This window comes from Mya arenaria, chromosome 5, assembly GCF_026914265.1.
Source record: "Mya arenaria isolate MELC-2E11 chromosome 5, ASM2691426v1".
In the NCBI taxonomy this organism is placed as follows: domain Eukaryota; kingdom Metazoa; phylum Mollusca; class Bivalvia; order Myida; family Myidae; genus Mya; species Mya arenaria.
The window spans coordinates 73,326,091-73,346,015 of record NC_069126.1 but is presented as its reverse complement, the minus strand read 5'-3'; the positions used below and the strand labels follow the sequence as shown (position 1 = coordinate 73,346,015).

Sequence of the window (19,925 nt, the reverse complement as noted above, 5' to 3'; positions counted from 1 at the left end):
GTGTTATTTGAATCACTGTTGGATTTACAACTATTGTTTATCGGATAGCTATACTCAGTTGATTTACATGTTTTGGTTGAACAACTTTTAATGGATGGACAAGAAGTGTTGGTTTGACCACAAGTGTTGATTGGACTGTATTTAATGGATGGATATCTAGTTGAGCCTGATTTGAACGCAATGAAGTGATGATTGAACCGCTACTGTAGGTTGTCAGGTCATATTGGTTGGATTCCCACTGCTAGTACTTGTTGGATCTCTTTTGTTGGTTGAACTGTTGTTTTTTGACTGTTATTATTGATATTCATACATGTATAATATGTTAAGTGCTTAGTATTAAACACTTATAACTATTATTATTATCATAACAGATATTATTATTCAATAATCATATAAATTAAATATTTTTTATGTCCTTGTACTTACATTTAAAATGTGCATCATAATGTTTTATTATATGAACAACTCTTTTTATAGATATTTAAATAAATATTAATTCTGTACAACCATTTTTTGTTTGTTTTGCTATAATTTGTATGATATAGTATCAGACATTTTCTACAGATATGATAAATTTGTCATAAAAAAATCAAAAAAATCAGAGCTCATGGTGTTCATAATATGATGATTCTAATAAAAATGAATAAGTTGAATTGCATCATTGAATGTATGATTCTTCATTAAATATGATGAGATCTCCTTCCAACTTCCAATCTTAAGGGACCTGCACCTATCAAACTGCAATCTCACAGATTAACTGATTTTGGTATCATTGCTTTCAATTCAGTCAATCATATAAAATGATTTACAATAGAACAGATCTCAGTTGTTTGAAACACTGTCAAAAGACTCCATTTTCTTAAAGCGTTAGTAACGCTTCTAATCATAAATATCAATTTTCAAACAAAGATATGTAAAAATGTTATCTGATCTTCTATCAGCAATCTTATATCACTGGTTTTCAGACATTTTCTTTTGTCAAAACAGTCAAGATATGTAAAAATGTTTCCTGATCTTCTATCAGCAATCTTATATCACTGGTTTTCAGACATTTTTTTGGTCAAAACGGTCAGTCTGTGAGAATGCAGCTTTAAACTTGAGCACTATATTTACAATGATGAACAATCTTAGTTATGGAAATTTGAATACATAGCAGCAGATGTATTTAATCATTCAAGTGTTGAAATATTATGTATGATCTTGCTGGACATGAGCCTACTGTTTCTGAAAATTTGCATGTGTACCAAGTTTCATTTAAATGTCAAGGCTGTTTGAATTGGGGCCAAGAAAATATTCGGCCTACTGTACGCTAACGATACCTGGGCTTATTGACTATAAAAATACTAAAAAAATAACATGATAGGAAAAAGCTCGAACCAAGGGCTGCTGGTATACTAGCACGGTGCTCCTACAAACTAAGTTAACCGGGTGGCTAGTTATTGCCCACAAACGTTAACTCGATTTTATGTCTTTTTAATATTAACCATGGGAGTTAAACAGTCATTGGAATAAGAAGATCATAGACAATCATATTAATTAAAAGAGTTTTTTATACAATTTAATAATAACATTAAACATTATATAATTCAAAAACAATAAATTGTCCTTGGTATGCAATAATTCCTTTAAAGGTTCATTTGCCAATGGTTAAAAAACCCATCTTGCTTCTTTTTGAAAAATCTCTTGTTCGACTGTTATCGGCTATGAAGTGTTGTTTCACATCCTGTGTCATAATATTAAGTTCTAAACGTCTACTTTTTGTATCAAACATTTAAATCTATGTCACTTGTGTGCGTTTCTTTAGTCCTTGCAGTCAAGGAAAGTTTTCATTCGATCATATTGACACACTTCAGTTACTTTATCTCTGTTCTTGAACCGAATCCAGTCTCTTGTGTTTTGAACAAAAATATCTTGTAAAACCACTGATATAGCAGGTGCTATCAGATTAATGGTATCAACTGCCTACTCCTGTTGATCATCAACTTGGCTGACTCAAACATCCGGAATGGACATCTCTGAAATTAAATAAAATAGTTTTATCATCATCCAAGTTAGCCAGAAAAATAAAAAATATAAAACACTCTAAAGAGGCTGTTAAAGCTGCACTCTTACAGATTTACCGTTTTGACAACTTTTTTTTTATTTGTTGTCTTGGAATGAGGCAATTTCTGCGAAAATATCTGCAAACCAGTGATATAAGCTTGCTGACAAAAACAATCAGATCACCGATTTTCATATCTCCATTTGAAAATTATAATTTTATGGCTAATTTTAAAACGTTATTAAAGGTTTAAAAAAAGGCATTATAATATTTTTTTAAATATGAAGATCTGTGATCCGATGTTTTGTCAGCAGTCTTATATTACTGGTTTTCTTGCAGGTTTGCATAAATTGGCTCGTTCGAAGACAATAAATAAAACAGTTGTCAAAATGTTTAATCTGTGAGAATGCAGCTTTAATATCAGTCAGATATTTAAATAGTTACAATTTACTAGTACATAATTTAAAAGCTTAAAGCTTAAAAATTTATTTATTTATTTATTTACCCTACCCTACCCTACCCTACCCTACTCTACTCACCCACCCCACCCCACCCCACCCCACCCCACTCTTTTTTAAGCAGTGGCACAATGAAGCCCTCAGACCTATTATTCGGGAAAATGCCTAAATTCAATGCTTTATTAAAAATTGCATGTAAACTATTTAGCATTTCATCTTTTTCATATATCAGAAATTCATTTAGCATATTATCTGGACCTGGGCTTTTGCCAGATTTCAAGTGCTTGATGGCTTTTAAAATATCTTCTTTTGAAATGTCTGAATCTAATTCTGAAAACATAACTTGAAATTCATTGCTTTCAAAGCGTTCGTTAAAATACAATACCAAATATCCTAATTAGGATTGAAAAAAATGGTCACTTGGATTATCAATACTTTTAAAATAGTGTTCAAAAGTGGAATGATTAATTGTATTTTTGTCATCCAACATACATGTTTTGACATATTCCAGTAAGCCTTAGCATTTTTATGTCTTAAGTCTTCTAATTTTCTAGTCTGTTGCATATCATGTTCATATTTATATTTTCGTATAGTGTTTTTATATTGCCTTCTAGCATTAACAAGTTTATGACGATTTTCATCTGAACAATTTAGTCTAAAATTGTTAAGAGCATGATTTAAAGATTTCTATTTGTCTTTAAAATTACCATCATACCAGTCAGTTTTAGTAACATGCAAAATACTATCATTAACAGGTTGTTTGATAACCTTTTTGAACAATAGCGTAGCAATATCATCCAAAAATTTACAAAAAAAACATGTTAAATCTGTTCTATTTCTATCACTGACATTTGCTAATGAAGATATTATAGATGTAAGTCGATCATGGACAGTTTCAGAGCTAAGTGCATCAGTATACAGTGTTTGTTTCATACTGTCCCAAATAAATTTGTGATTCATCGTCTCATACGAAATTGGTAAAGTAGCAATGCTAGGTATATAAACAAAGTTTTCACATTCAAAATGAATTACTTTATGGTCAGATAATACGTTTGGATAATTTACTGAAAACCATAATCATCCATAACTGTATCATGTGGTACAGAATCTGCTAAGGTTGTGGTTCGGCTGTTGAAATCGCCACATAAAATAATATTACATTTACTATTAGTGACATAATGAATGTTAGAAAAGTATTCTGGTCATTTCTATTATAACGAGAACTTTCCTCTGGCACAATGTAAAATAATCCAATATACAAGTCATATCTGTGCCCTACAGTAGCACCATTGATATTAATCCAAATCAAATCATCTTCACTTTTCATAAAAATTATATCATCTGTAACATATGTATTTCTAACATAGACCATAATATCACCAGAATTTCTTTAACTATTTACATGTCTTACTCTATGTACAGAAAAAAACATTCAAAACCAGTCACTGAATAATCAATTATTTCTTCTGACCGTGTTTCAGTTAATAATACAATATCAATCTGATTAAAAACTGATGTCATTTCAGGTGCATTCAGTTTATTACAACGTTTGGTTACTAGACATTGAACGTTAAGGAGGGAGAACTTAAGATTGACCTTCTCCTGTTGGTCCTATTGTGTAATAACACACCACATTTTATAATTATAATCTGAGCATTTAACCACACATATTGCAAAAACTATGCAATGAACAGCATACTGGGCAGTTGCCTAATTCCGGATTTGCCTAAATATTCGGAAATCGTTTAAAAAGCGTTTCGGCGACCGTGATCAATATATAATGACACAGTCTACGCAACTGACCTCCATAGCAACACAAAAGTGCAACTATTCGAGTATAATAACCCCAAAATAAATACCTCTAAACTTTCGCTTTCCTAAATGTCAATATTGAGTCACGTGGGGGATGACGTCACACAGCGTGAGCTTTTATATTGAGGTTCGACAAGGTTATCTTTGAACACTAGACCTACTATACAATGTTTATGACTTATCGTCAATCACGAAATACAATGCCAATTACATATAAAGTAAATAAATTGACGATGTCATTGTTTTGTGTTGTGCAGCATTTGATATGAAAATGAAGCAAAAATGAAGCAGATTCGTACTTTCAAAATTATGCAAATTCGGACAAATTAGTAGTTCGGATACGCCGAAAATACACATACAAATACTTCAGAGAAGTATAAAATTTATATACAGGTTAAACATTTAATACATGATGTTCATCTAAGTAGCATTTAAATATTTGTATTGACTTGATAATGTTTGCTTTGTTCTTTGAAAAAATCCGAATATTTAGGCACCGAATGCAGGTTTTTGGACGTCGTTTATGCCCTTATTTCGTACTGAATATTATATTATAATTGTTTTTTTTTTCTTTTATTCTTTTTCCATTTTGGTTGATATAGTACCCAACATTTTTCTATTAAAAGTTCATGCACTTATGTTCAGTAATAATGACAATATTTTAAGAAAACTTCAAAATTGATCCGGAATTAGGCAACTGCCCAGTATATCTCAATAAAAGAATGAAGTGTACACCTTTCACATTTGACTGCGCGGCGTCTCGTTAAAAGTGGTAAGTAAATAAAGAACTTAAATGGAGTTTCCTTTCAAGTCGAGCCGCTTTTTACATTGTCAAATTTAGGCGATATACAAAATTGACTTTACAAACCTCCTCGTATAGCCACACTGTAAGTGGAATGTTACCTTCCGTTTTCTTACAGTGATGTGTTAGTGTCCTTTATTTGACTTTATTTGACTTACAAGGATGTAGGTAAATAAAGAACTTAAAGGGAGTTTCCTTTTCGAGTCGAGCCGCTTTTGACATTGTCAAATTTAGGCGATATCGTAAAATTGACTTCACGAACCCCCCGGTGTAACCACACTGTAAGTGGAATGTACGGGTACTTCAATTTTAGTAACGCGTAAGTAACCATTCGTTTTCTTACAGTGATGTGATAGTGTCCTTAACTTCACTTACAAGGATGTATTAGAGACCTTTGTTTCCCTTATATGTGTGCCTTAATACAATTCGCAACCATTTCTGTAATGAGTAAGTGTCGCTTCTTTTCCCGCGGTGTGTTAGTCGGTTTCGCTTCAAAATACTGTGGTGGTGCCTTTGCACCCCTCACGGTTGTACATCTATTGCCTTCATTTTCCTAACAAGCGTGCATTTATCGCTTTAACTTCCTTTCACTTGAAGCATTAATGGCATTGGCTTCCTTTACAAAGGCTGGTAAGTGGCTCTTGGTTTCATAAGAGCGTTGAATAAGTCGCCGATTTCATTACTGTTTTGTTTGTGGTTTCCGCTTCCATTATATAGTTCGTTGTTGTCTTCGTTTTACTTCCAAAAGACATTAGTGGCCATCGCCACCCTTACCTTAATGATGTTAACAAATGCCATGGCTGCACTTTATTAATCTTTAATGTGGCTTTTAGTCGCCTTTCAGTGTGTACGTGGCCTATCCTTTCTGCAACGCATGTGTGGCAGTCGCTTCACCTTCAATGGCGCATTAATGGCCTTCGCTGTCTTAGTTATGAAGATAGTACTCTCAGCACTTCTATCTATAATTTGTTTTATCAGCTTTTGCTTTGATCACCATGGTGAATTAATAGCTTTCACTTGCCACACCTTCGTTATGGCTATGCAATAAGACAATGAACTTGCCCGGCAAAATAACAAATTCACGAAAATACGAGAACCCCGCCAATGTGTAGACGAAAGGTCACAAATTTGAGAAAAAAACACATTACAGTTATTTGGCTGCTCTCCTTGAGGTAAAGGCTGTCGTGTTTTCGTATATTATCACTTTCGTTCTTTTTCGCTTCGCGTGGCGGTTTTCGTATTAAAGCTTTTTTGTCCTGCCACGCGAAAGAGCGTTAACCCGACAAAGTGTCATTTTCGCATTTTTGCCTTAAGGAAGAGGTGCGCAAAGAACTGTGTATCATGATGCGGCATGATCATCTTCATAAGATTTTGCGCATGCTTACTGAAAGGTGAACAAAGCGCTTAAAGTGTTGAAAGGCTTTCGGCCTGCTACGTTTTGTGAGTATAGTCATGTAATTGTAAAACAAATAAAAATTAACACCTTAAGATAGAATATGCATGCTCATGATTTGTTTTCGCAAATACTTTTATTTTTTTATGATACTCAATTCAATGAAAATCATGGAGTATCAGTCACTTGAAATAAAAACGTCAGCATGAGGTAATACTCAAATTCATATAAAACCGTATCTGAAACTTTGGTTTCTAATAAATGCACTGCCACGAATAAAGCATTTAGGCAATTCTTAGTAATATCTTATCTTCGCTTCAAACATGACTGAGTCGTAATTAGTTTACTACCAGGGTATGGCTGTTAAACCAAATGCATCCAACATAATTCAATGGACATGTTCATTAAGTTTATATAAAAGTTGTTTTTTTACATTGACAGGATCCTAGCGCAAACTTATTTTGACTCGAATCGCACACATACTTTTTCCCCTGTATGTATTGATTTATCTTAATATTGTCCGCAACCTATGTCGTGGACGAAATTAACAGAATTATGTCAGTGGTTTATAAATATGCATATGCAACATGCTGACCACTCGGGGCTTAAATAACCGAGGCAAACTGAGAAATATCCACACACTTTTCGTTCATATTCGGCATTTTAATTTACATGAATATACTAACAAATTGTAGCATGTCGAAAGCCTGTCAACGTTTTAAGCGCTTTGATTTTAATTGTTAATGTGAATAGAATGCATTAAGTAATGGTCAAAGGGTGTAAGTATGTACATACACAAGTAAATAGTTTGATGTGACACAGGCGCTTAACAATTTATTTTTTATTTTTTATTTGTTTTATTAACAATCTTAATAAAAATGTAAAGTAAAATGCTATTTAAAACATAAAAAAAACATACTTATGATTGAACAACAGTCACCAAAAAACTAATTATGGGATAATATTAAATATTATTATTTCATTGAAAACATTTGGGTTACGCCAAATGAACATTCAATTGCATCTTCAATACGTTCCATATTTTTTCCCGGGTTTAACGAGTTCTCCATGTTTATTTGTGGGAAATAAATCTGTCTGAATCCGACTTCCAAGATTCTATTCTTAGCCGATAATTTCTAGTTTCCCAGCCGCGGCCAAAATGTAAACACAGATATAAACTTGTATTTACTCTGATTCAGTACGCGATAAGTTTGATACGATTTGCATATTTTGATATTATATTGCGATTCGTAAGGAAGCCTTGGAGGGATATTTTAGTTATAATTTATCATCATAATTTATTAATTATTATTTATAATTTGTAATTTATATCTTATTACTTATATCTTATTACTAATTCCATTGTCCCTTTATGGCGGGAAATCTCGTAGCGCAGACGGTGCATACGTAAGGAGGTCAGTGCTACACTGTCTCAGCTAGACATTGCTCAAGATTTCCTGCTAGGCAGTGCTCCAAAAGTCCAGCTAGGCAGTGCCCTACAATCCCAGCTAACAGAGATCCACATGCTCAGCTAGGCAGTGCTACGCAGTCCCATCTACGCAGTGCTCCTGATTCCCAGTTAGGCAGTACTTCACAGATGCAACTAGTCAGTGCTCCACGCACTCAATCAGTCAATGCTACAACGTCCCAGCGAGGCAGTGCTCCAGATTCCTCTGGAGACAGAGCTCCAGGTTTCCTGCTAGGCAATGCACCAAAAGCCCAGCTAAACAGTGCCCTACAGTCCCAGTTAAGCAGAGCTCAAGATGCTTTTTTCTCACATGCAAGGGATTCTGATCTAACAAAGCCAGATGTTAACTCACCAGTATCTGTGCCAAAAGTAAATCTTACGGATATAAATATCGGAGAAGAAATTGGAAGGGGTGCATTTGGTGTAGTGTTTAAAGGTGAATGGTTAGGAACATCTGTTGCTGTGAAGGAGATGAACATTTCAAAGCCATTGATTGAAAGGGGGCTTGAATTACATAGTAGAGTACGGCATCCAAATATTGTTTTATTAATGGCATATGCCACAAAGATGGAAAAATTGTACTTGGTATCAGAACTCATTGTTGGTGATACACTAGATATCATGCTGTTTGGTGAGGAATGTGGAAGTTTAAGTATGCCTGCCAAATTAGACATTGCAAAAAAGTATCATAGGCAGTGTCTTATCTCCATTCCCAAAGTCCAGTTATCATACACAGGGACATAAAACCTGACAATGTCATGGTGTCGTATGATTTTCATGTTGTTAAACTTTGTGATATGGGCCTAAGCAAGTTAAAAACTATGTATACGATAGTGACAACTATGGCAGGGGGTTCAGCACAGCCAGGAACCCCAATATATCCGGAGATTTTGTTACAAAAGAAAAGTGGAACTCCCAAGACTGATGTGTGGTCTCTTTGTTGCACCTTGGTAGAAGTATTTTGTGAAACACCTATTTGTAATTATACTCTAAACCTAGAAGCAGACCCTGTAAAGTACATTACTGAGAGAATGAGACTTCAACCCAAGCCAGATGGTTTACAAGGACTTGCTAGTGAGGTGAATACAGCTGTTTGCAGTATGTTATATGAAGGTCTTGGATACCGAGCTTGTGAAAGACCTGAGGTATTACAGTTTTTAGGGTGTTTTAACAGTAGCAATGAGAGTGACACATTTTCAATTATGTGGTATCAGTAAACAATTGAGTTATCTGACTTTACAGTTCCATAGTAACTGAAGCAAATTTCCTCAAACACAAAAAGTGTACATCAGGAAGTTCTAAAGAACATTTACTGTATGAAGTAATGTCTAGGTACTATGCTTGGTAATTTTTCAAGTTTGAACATAGAATGTGCATTTAGATGCTATATTTGTTATTAACTCTCATCCAGAGGGACTTTGACTTGTTCTTCATTATAAGGTGTAACAATTAGTTAGTATGCCATCATTAAGGGAAAAACATGCTTTAAAAGCATTACTTGTACCACTACGCTTATGTATCTCATATTTGTGGGAGCCCTGATAAACTTTCACAGACAATGCCATTTTGCTATTTCTTTGTATCTAAATAAAAATTTCACAGTTATGTGCTAGAAGATTCATTATTGTGAGCGATGCATGATAAATGATAAAATGTATGTACTTTTCATATGTTCTGTTTAACTTTTTCTCTTGCCATAAATTAACAAAGCAGCATGTTTTTAAATAAATATGGTTAATAACATCTTCATGAAATTTTAGACAAGCCTCTTGTTTATGGTAAATTTTGGGTATCAAAAGGTGACTGCACTGTTATTGATATGCCTTTTTGGGATTTAAGAAAAATCAGATTGTTTTGGTTGAATTGTTCAAAGCATTGGTGATATCCTAAATCAGTGGAAGCCAGTGTATCCAGCACATAAAACCTTGTAACGTCTAAAACCAACCAACTTAAGATGAAATATTTTCCAGGTTTGTTCTATTTTGAACATTGTCTTAACACAAAGCACACTGGTTTCTATTAGCTTAGCATTAGAGTAACTGTGTGATTTACACAAAGTTCCTCTATATATGTTTGTAAACAGTGGTGGGAGCCAAAATCAGCTTGTAAAATGTCATATGTTGTAGAGATGTCCATTTTTATCTTTATAAGAAACGTTTTTGCGTTTTTGTTTTAAAAAAATGAGTCCCAAACAAGCTTTAACCAGCATGCATGTCATACTCATATTGATTGTTGTCAATAGCAATATGTGATTCTTCAACACGCAGTCTTATATTAGTATATTAGAGGTCAAGGTTAAACAGCAAACTTTAACTAACTGTCAAAAACTTGCAAGTACCAGTTACATTATATCTCAGCAATGCCTAATAGTAAGAAACACCGACATATATCATTAAGCTCAGTACTGTCTAGCATGAAAGCTGCAAAATTGCTTTATCACAATTTTCATACAAATTGAACTTAAAGTATTGAGCCAAATACTCGAAAATACTTTAAAATACATAATAGCAAAAATTACAGTATTCTAGATGGAACAATGGTATTATTGGAAACGATGTATGCTCCCCGACGGGGTACACGTTTGGGAAGGGAAATGAACATTTAAAAAGAAATACTAACTAGGGAAAAGGTATGATAAATCCCCATGTCATTATTGATAGTAACAGCTTCCAATATAATTTATTGACATCATGCAAGCGGTTACGGGAAAAAGACAGGACACAAATGGTACTTAATAATATAATTAAGGTTTAGAAGTTATTTAAAAGGGCAAACACATCAAGACGACATATGTATACACTATTGGTAGTTATGCTTCCCAGGTATCTTCATTCTAATCATGAGAACAATTACTGAGAGATAGACCGAACACAAAGGGTACTACGGTAATAGAATTAAGAAAAAGAAAGGGCATTTACTCTGTATAATAGCAAAGCATACTATGTTTATGATATGCGCATCTTCTCGTTTTAGTGAATTTGTCCATGAAGTTTCATCGGTTAATGAGATATTGCACGGACACGAATGGCAATATATTATTATTATTATTATTATTATTATTATTATTATTATTATTATTATTATTATTATTATTATTATTATTATATAGAATTTGAAAGGGCCATAACTCCTCTGTAAAAATCATTGAACCGGAACATATTGACAATAGGCGCATTTTCTTTTGAAAGTGGAGCTTCCAATGAAGTTCGTTGAAATCATGCAAGCGGTAACTGATTAATAGCAAACTCACGAATGGTTCTATAATATTACTAACAAGAATTAAAATAGGGCCATTACTAGTGAAGATTCCAATAAAGTATCATTGAAATCATGAAGGCAGTAACTGAGAAATAGCCCGGACGCGAATGGTAATAAAGTATAGCTAACTAGAATTTAAAAGAAACATAACTCTGTAAAACAAATAGAACCGGAACATACCGACCATATGAGATCTCCTCTTGAGGGTAAAGCTTCCAAAAATGCATCATTGAAATCATGAAAGTAGTTACTGAGAAATAACCCGAACGCGAATGGTACCATCGTATTACTATAGGCTCATATATAGTTTTAAATGAACATGACTCTGTGAAAAATCATCGAACCGGATCATGTTGACGATATGTGCATCTCCTCCTGATAGTGAAGCTTCCCATGAAGTTTTAGTGAAATTATGAAAGCTGTTACTGAGAAATAGCCCGGACACGACTGGTACTAAAGTACTATAATATACTAATTAAAAGGCCATTACTATGTGAAAAAAAATCTAAGAAAAAATATACTTCAGAAGATAACCAGTTTCGACTTAGTATATTTATCACATACAAATATAAGATGAAAAACGTGAAACGCTGCTAAATGAGGAGAGTAGGCTATACAATCGGACGACCAAAAAGTATGGCAAAATATTCTTAATGCAGCAGTTTTGACTTTTTTGCATAGTACACCAAACCTTTGTACATGAGCGAGACCAAATATCAACTGAAAATCATGTCCAAGCTACACTTTCGGAGCTATTATATTGCATTAGCTATCTTCCTATCAAGTTTCGCCAATAATCATTCATGAATAATAAAATCAAGATGAGCATTATTTTATTAATATTATGGCAAAATTGACATTACCCAACGGCTCGATTCCCTCAAATTCAGTCTCATGGTAGGCCATATCATACACTACCTACATACCATGTTTAATTACTGCTCAGTTGGTAACTAATGCTATCCGTCAAATTATTGAGTGTAAACATCAGCTATCAAAGAAATCAAAAGATTTATCTTAAAATATTCTACCTAGCAGATTAACCAATTTACATAAATTCTAATCGAACAGTTAGTTAAATTAACTTAAGTAGTTACATGTACATTGGATATTGCGAAACCCATTTCTATTTCAAGTGACAGTCACCATGACCCCGCCCCCTAAAAGACAACCCCAATCAGGCTAGGTATTTACATACAAGTATCACAGATGTTTACAGAAAGTATTGATAATCACTATTCAACCAGCTTAGGGTAAACGTTTGAATCTAATTAACCCATTTTCTTTGAAAACTTCTTTAAAAACGATGTTGTTCAGCTAGTGGACTTCAAGAAGAAACATAATTTCATGGCCATATCAGCTGATATATAACTGAGTAAAGTTTAACAAAATCGTTGAATATGTTTTTTTTTTATTTCCAAAACAATCCAAAATACTTTACAACGCATTTTGACAGACATTATTATATGTCTGAATAAAGGTGGAATATTTTTTAAATTGTACATTTTATGCCGTTTTTACCTATATCTCTATCAGCTAATGTTTCTTTAACCGGGTTGTACAGATGGTTTAGTATCATACGGTTCACCTTAAATACACATACATTTTTGGCAGCACGATTTCGGCTATTTTATAATTCTTGCTCATACAGAGAAATCAAATAGTCATATAATTTGAAACCACCGTCTGCGTTACATGGATCATGAAGGTCTGGTTTTAGACAATAAGCCAGTTCAATGAATTCTGCACAACAGCTCTGTTTACGAACAGCATTCATTTCTTCGCAAAGTTTTGGATCTTAAATATCAATCTTTTTCCCAAGGTCATGTCCACCGTACAGTTCTGGAACGTTATACAAATCATCGGGTTTACCACATGGAAGTTCGTTATTAATCTTCTGTTTTCGTATGTTGTGTAAATTCCAATGTTGTGCTATCCGGTCCACTTCCGGTTGCAGAACATCCATAAGACAACGTCTTACACATTCTACATGAATAGGATTGATTGCATTGAATCTACCACACTCTCGTAAATCTTTAAGTTTATTTATCCACCAATGGACACCTTGACGTCTTAGGTATCCCAACCAGGCTTCTATTCTTAGGTTCGCAGTCCTTTTTTCCATACATGAAACTTTTGATTCCAGCCATGGAGTCTTGGTGGCCAAGACGGAGCAATGGTTGTAAGAAAATGAGATGCGTATTTTCAGTACCACAATCTGCTCTGTGAATCCTCGGGTGCACTCCATTTTCTTGACTGTTTCCAGATAATAACTTGCAATGCATTTTGGATCGTTGTTACTTGCCCCAACCTCTAGCCACATTATTCGGCGGCTGTATCCGTCCATTGCTCTGTGAATACATAGACCAAATGGTTGCAGCTTATCATACCCATCTACATGCCAAACAAAATTAGGACCACGCGCACAATAACGTCTTCTATTCAGCCTATGACTTTTACGTAAAAAAACACCTTCTGGGTCGACTTCTTTCATCAATCTCATAAAGTCATTCCTTTTAACTTTTATTTTGTAGTCCTGTGTTAAACGCCGCCGCATACTTCTGTAGCCAATAGTTTGTCCACTAAGTTGATTTTCTTTCCTAATGAGATCTTCTACGTTTTGTAGTGGTGTATTGACATTTTTTCGACGACGCAAGTTGTTTGTCCTTAACATGCGCTTTAAATGCCGAATACTTATTTTAAGGTTAAGTCGACTACATAAAAGAAGAAGATTTTCAAAGTACTTAAATCCAGCATAAAAGTACTCTTTAATTAATTGAAGTTTCGATGGTGCATTGTATCCACTATCCGAAGGCAAATAAGATGGCATTAAAGCTCCTGAACTTCTACACTATTGGATGTGAAATACAGCAATTTATTGCAAATACGTCCTTTTAAATGAGAAAATACAATTCTTAATTCATTAACAAAGCATTTGTTATTCCAAACAATAATTGTTCCTAAACAATTCCTTACCTCTTTACGAATGCACCGTCTGCGCTACGAGATTTCCCGCCATAAAAGTATAATGGAATAAGTAATAAGATATACGTAATAAGTTATAAATAACAAATTATAATTAGTAATTAATAAATTATAATGAATAAATAATAACTAGAAATGTCCCTCCAGGGACTAACTAGTCGATATTACAATAAGTGCATGTTCTATGGTTTTAAGTTCGTAATTATGCAAGACGCAGCTTATTTGCAATATTTACCGATTTACATGTTATGAGTACTCAATGCAGCGCTTTCTTAAGCAATCTACTTAATATACAGACTGCAGCTCCGTCAAATGTTAAAAATGTTATGTCGAGCTGCCGCTGGTAGATTCCGATTTACGGTAATAAAAGTTTGTAGGCCTTGCGGCCTCCAGCCTAAACAGCATTGTATCGTATTTTTGTGAGAGGGTTAAAGAGGGAAACCGAAAAGCTCCAACTCGAGGTCGTAAAGCCGCAAAGTATTATCTCGTGTTTCTGCCCTCTGTTTGGTGCATTTCGTCTTCATTTATTTCGCCAAAATATAGGTGGCTGACTGTAGATTTTTCGTCTTTTTGTATATTACCCCTAAACGCAAAAGAGAAATGATAGAAATGGAAGAAAGCAGACTCTATACGTCTCTACAATTGTTTTATTGATTCGTGACGATTATGTTTTTATCGAATAGTAAACGGTAGGGGTTTGTTTAATATTTATCCACTGAGGTTACTCATGTAGTTTCCATTTTATTGCCAAACACACGCATATGATGACCGAGATCTTATATCAAATCATAACTTAAACTTTAAGTATCAAAATAATTTGCTGTAGCTGAATCGGTTGATTTTTCAAAGAAATGAGCACAATTTTGAAATCTTATAGAATGCATTTTATAAAAACAGTTATGCATGTGTGTTAAACGCACTTGAAATCAATTATAATGGGTTGACAAATTTACAACTGTTTAAGGTTTATCTTACACTTCTTCGTTGGAATATTTGGCACGGATTTGTACTACCTTAAGCATTTTTATACAGATATACTGCGTCAGTAATTATTTACTGGGATATAAAACTCGTTGAAGTGTTTACCCACCGATCGAAACATCTTAACATGTATATTTTTTTATCTTTTAACTGATATTCTGTACACTGGCAAGATAGCTAAATAACATTTGTGCACATCTTTTTAATCGTATACACATTGCAACTATGTTAATAATGAAGTTACCAGTGATCTTTTTATTTATAGAAATGGTTAGGACTTACACAATTTGTGAGTATACGCATATACAAATTGAATGCTTTCGCAATATTTAGATATTTTAATGGCTCATCGATTCTTTGTTTTCACTTCATTTGAATCTGTCTTATATTGGTTTGATAATACGTTGTTTACATTCGCTGTTTTACTGTTCCTTATAAATATGTATACTTTTGAATTTTGCTGTTTAAATATAAGTATATTATATTTGTTCAGTATAACTATGGAAATAAAGTCCTTATATCGCTGACGTTGACCACTCCATGTCATTTATAAACAATTTCGGAGACGGCATAGGTCAAAATGATTGAATGAATGAATAATTGCAATGATGATGTAAATATATTAAAAATGATACCCAATATTCCGCTTATTAAAATTTTTAATTATGTATAATAAAACATTTGCCAAAGATTTGAATAAACCATTTATATAAAAGCAATGATTATCTTCAAAGAAGGATACTAGGCCGTGGTAACCCAACGGGATGACTAGTCCTCGAATGATTCGAATATTCGACATGTAATTGAGATCATATATGTATATGTATTATTAATCATATTCATTAATCTTCAAAATTAGATCCGAAAGATCATTTCTCGTACGGATGCGTTGCCTTTGCATCAATAGTTTATACAGCATGCATTATTATATTAAATAAAGGGCTTGCTAAATATGTTGAGCTTAAAGATATTTTAGTAGATGAACAAAATGGTCTCTGGCAAAAGGTCGTACTACTGACCAGGTGTCGCCACTAACTAGTATCATTGAATTGTAAATTGTGTAAAGTTTAAAATTCTAATGTTTTAATAGACTGTAAAAAGGCGTACAATTGTATTAACCGACAAAAGCTTTGGTGTAGAGAACATAGCATTATTATGCTATTCAATATTTTAACCAACATGTGCTATGTATCCGATCTTGATTAACATATATTTAGAAATGATTTTACTTTGTATTTAAAATTATTAAATGTTGGTATGTAGATAAATTATGACAATGTGTGTATGTGAATGTATACAGATAAAATTGCACTTGTGGTGAAGTGGTGAAACACATCTACATAGTAATATTGTTAGCTGTTCTCTCTGATTGGTGTTCAAAGAATGTTATGTATATTATGTTAACAAGAGTAACATTGTTTACTTTAGACCTGCTTCTGAACAAAGAACACATGTTTTATTAAAATAGTTTGATTAAAGAATGAGAAGAAACTATAATTAAAAGATACAAATATGACTGTAAGCTAAAATGTATATACTAAATAGCACAACTAGAAGAGGTGGTAATAAGTTTAGAACATACTATTTTCCACGATGCAGAAAGAAACTGCATTCAATGCTGCTTAAGGTATCCAGTGTAAGGCTTCGGGCAGTTGTACATTGACATATGTGAGTGGTTACGACACCAAGGTATGTCTACGATTCCTTCCGGTAGCCATGCATGGGGAATCGTAGACATTGCAAACCTATGCTTTGTTGGATGCGGGGGGTTACGTAACGTATTGAAGTGATTTTCTTCTAAAAAGACTAGACGCTAAAGGTAGGTCCTAAGAGTTTTCTAAAACAACAATTAATGGAAATAAGGAGAAGAAAAAAGGCAAAGCGTTTAATGCAGAGGTATGTTCCATTGACGGACAGGGGTACTTGACCTGTTATGTTAGTTATAATGAAACAGACAACTACGCACGTGGACGGACATTACAAAATCGGACTACCATGGCGCAATAGTAAAAATGTCTTCCACATAACAAACTCTTAGCACTCACACGTAAAGCAGAAGTGATAGGGATATTGTAGGGTAATGAAAGTGTGCATAAAATGTATAAAGATACAATGAAAGGCTATAAATTGGAAGGTCATGCAAACGCCAACATAAGACAGGGAGTAAAAGTGAAATGGATTTGATACCTCCCCAATCACCCATTTTAAACCCACTGAAACCAGGGAAAATAAGAGCAGTACTTAACTGTGCTGAAAAGTATAAGAAATAGTTCGAAATAGCACTCGGAAAACATCCGAAATGATAAGTTCTTTTTTAACATACGTCTGAAAGAACAAAACCCGTACACGATGGAAAGTTCAATCTGTAAAGAGCTCCTTATACCATCTGCTAGGATTAGTTTCTCTAGTCGCATTGAATCCACAGAACGCCTGTCATAGAAACCAACCTTAAGATATATATGACAGACAAAGGAATGGCAAATGTTCATTTATGATTTGGAAATCTAGGTTAGCGCCCATCAAGACAGTAACCATACCGAAACTTAAATTAGCAGCTGCAGTGGTATCGGTTAGACTTGATCAGATGCTGATAAAATAACGGGACACAAAGGCCGACATCTGCTATTCTATGTACCGACTCAATGTTAAGGTTTACGTTTCTAACAGTTAGCAATTCGTTATTCACGAAGATACTTCCCCTTTTGATTGGTGATGTGTGCCGACACATATGAATCCAACTGACTTAGACTGCAAGGGTGTACACCAAGAGGAAAGAGGGAAACTATTTATATTATTTTACAGACAAAAAATGTGAGCATGAAGAAAGATGACACTGAGGAAATTAAGATGTTACTATCAAACCAGCTGTTGTGACTAGCATGGTCCATTCACAGTGACAGTACGTGGTATCAGATATCCTTAACAGAAATTCAGATTGGTATACATTGTCATGATCTGATGCCTGCTTCGGTTCATGACATTTATGATTCACAAATACTTAAAAAATGAAACAAAGTAGATATTCACAATTGCTTGTTTGCTACTAAGAAAATTCAAACAGCCAGAAAGTTGATACTAATGAAAGAACAGTAATGTGCCTACGATGACGACAAAGGAGATAACGGCATCAAGTTCGCTGGTGAAACTGTATACATGCGTAATCATGGTCTATAAAATGTCGGCGGACAATATTAGTGCCCTGAGTTTTGAATTTGAAGGCTAACATCCGATCATTTTACTAAGCAAACACCAAGTGACGGAAATAATAGTACAGAAATATCACAGGGTTAATCTGACATGAAAGCTCATCATGTTTTATCCTTGATTTGACAGTCGTATTGCATAGTTAACGGATTCCGAACATTGAAAAGTGCATGCATGGATTGTAAACGGCGCTTACATAAAACACTAAGGCAACAGACACTTGAGAGGCTTATTCCGGATAGACCGCCGTTTACGTTCGGTGGTTAGGACTATTTCGGATCTGTTTATGTCAAGCTATGTCGTGGTCAACAGGCGCCATACAGATGCCTATTTACCTGCTTGACGACACGATCATTAAACTGAAATCGCACAAAGTTTAGGAATTGAATCGTTTGTATGTGCCTTGCAACGTATCATGAATAGAAGGGGAAAACCAGAGAAGCTTTCAGCGATAATGGTACGCATCTTACTACCGGTGAAAAGGAATTAAGAGCAGCGATTGCCTAATAGAACCAGAGAAGAATCATGAAGAACATAAAATGATTTGTCATTAATTTCGGCATACATAACAAGTTGATTCTACAAAATATGAGCGAGTACCCATTTGCGATTTTTCATCTGCCTCATAAGCATATAGTTAATCAATGGACCAGTTTCGACTTTTGGTGGTATTCCATACATTTCTTTTTCATAGAATCGTATGGACCTCCGGACTTAACCAAACATTATATGAGACTCTATGTTTGTAATGTTCTCATTCTTTTAATATTTCGATTGTTATTGTGTCTATGGTGTATGTGTCTTGATTATTGTGTTTAAGTTATTTCAGAGACTCGTAGAGATTTCGTTCTGTTATGTTGAATTGGATTGAGTGAATGACGACTATTTCAAGGTGTTGAATAAATGTGGACGAGTGAATTAAAACGAGTTTCGGTTTATATACGTGAGAACCGAAAATTAAACGTTTAATTGATCTGACACGGCGATAACAAGTATTTAGCATCACGGATGAATGTATGCGAAAACCTTCGAGAAATAGGTGGTGCTTTTCAGTGCTGACAGTATTTCACCTATCATGTCTGCAAATGACAACTTACCCGAAACGCGGGTGCTTCTCTTTGTCGATTATTTTAGAAGTGATCAATATCGTAATAAGGTTTCTGCAAGAATGTATTTACATACAAAACTAATCATTTTAACATTTAAAAGCAGACCGAAATATGAATTTAAAATACAGAGATATCTGAGACAAGGTATTAAATTTTTTGCTAAAAGTTTCAGGACATATTCGTATTTGTATTCGTCGATAGAGATGACAACTCGTTGAATAACGTATTCAATATGAAGTATGTTTTTACCAGTTTAAAGTTTTGGTCCTAAAAACTGTTCATTGCATATTTATTGGTGTATTGTCGGAATGGTTTCATTGCTTTGAGTTTCTTCTTAAGCTTGCATAGGTATCATTGTATCTAATTTGTGGAAGAAATAGGCAGTTGCACGAAGTTTCTAGATGTTAGTTAAAT

General features: G+C 34.1%; 1 protein-coding gene and 1 pseudogene across 1 annotated transcript; one reads left to right on the top strand and one right to left on the bottom strand.

Moving 5' to 3' along the window:
- Positions 1-6,711: 6,711 nt before the first annotated feature.
- On the top strand, positions 6,712-9,191 carry LOC128235944 (uncharacterized). The gene is given in 3 exon segments (XM_052950731.1): positions 6,712-6,716; positions 7,971-8,644; positions 8,647-9,191. Coding segments are annotated over 3 exon segments (1,224 nt in total).
- A 3,839-nt stretch (positions 9,192-13,030) lies between these two features.
- On the bottom strand, positions 13,031-13,789 carry LOC128235943 (uncharacterized; annotated as a pseudogene).
- Positions 13,790-19,925: the final 6,136 nt, after the last annotated feature.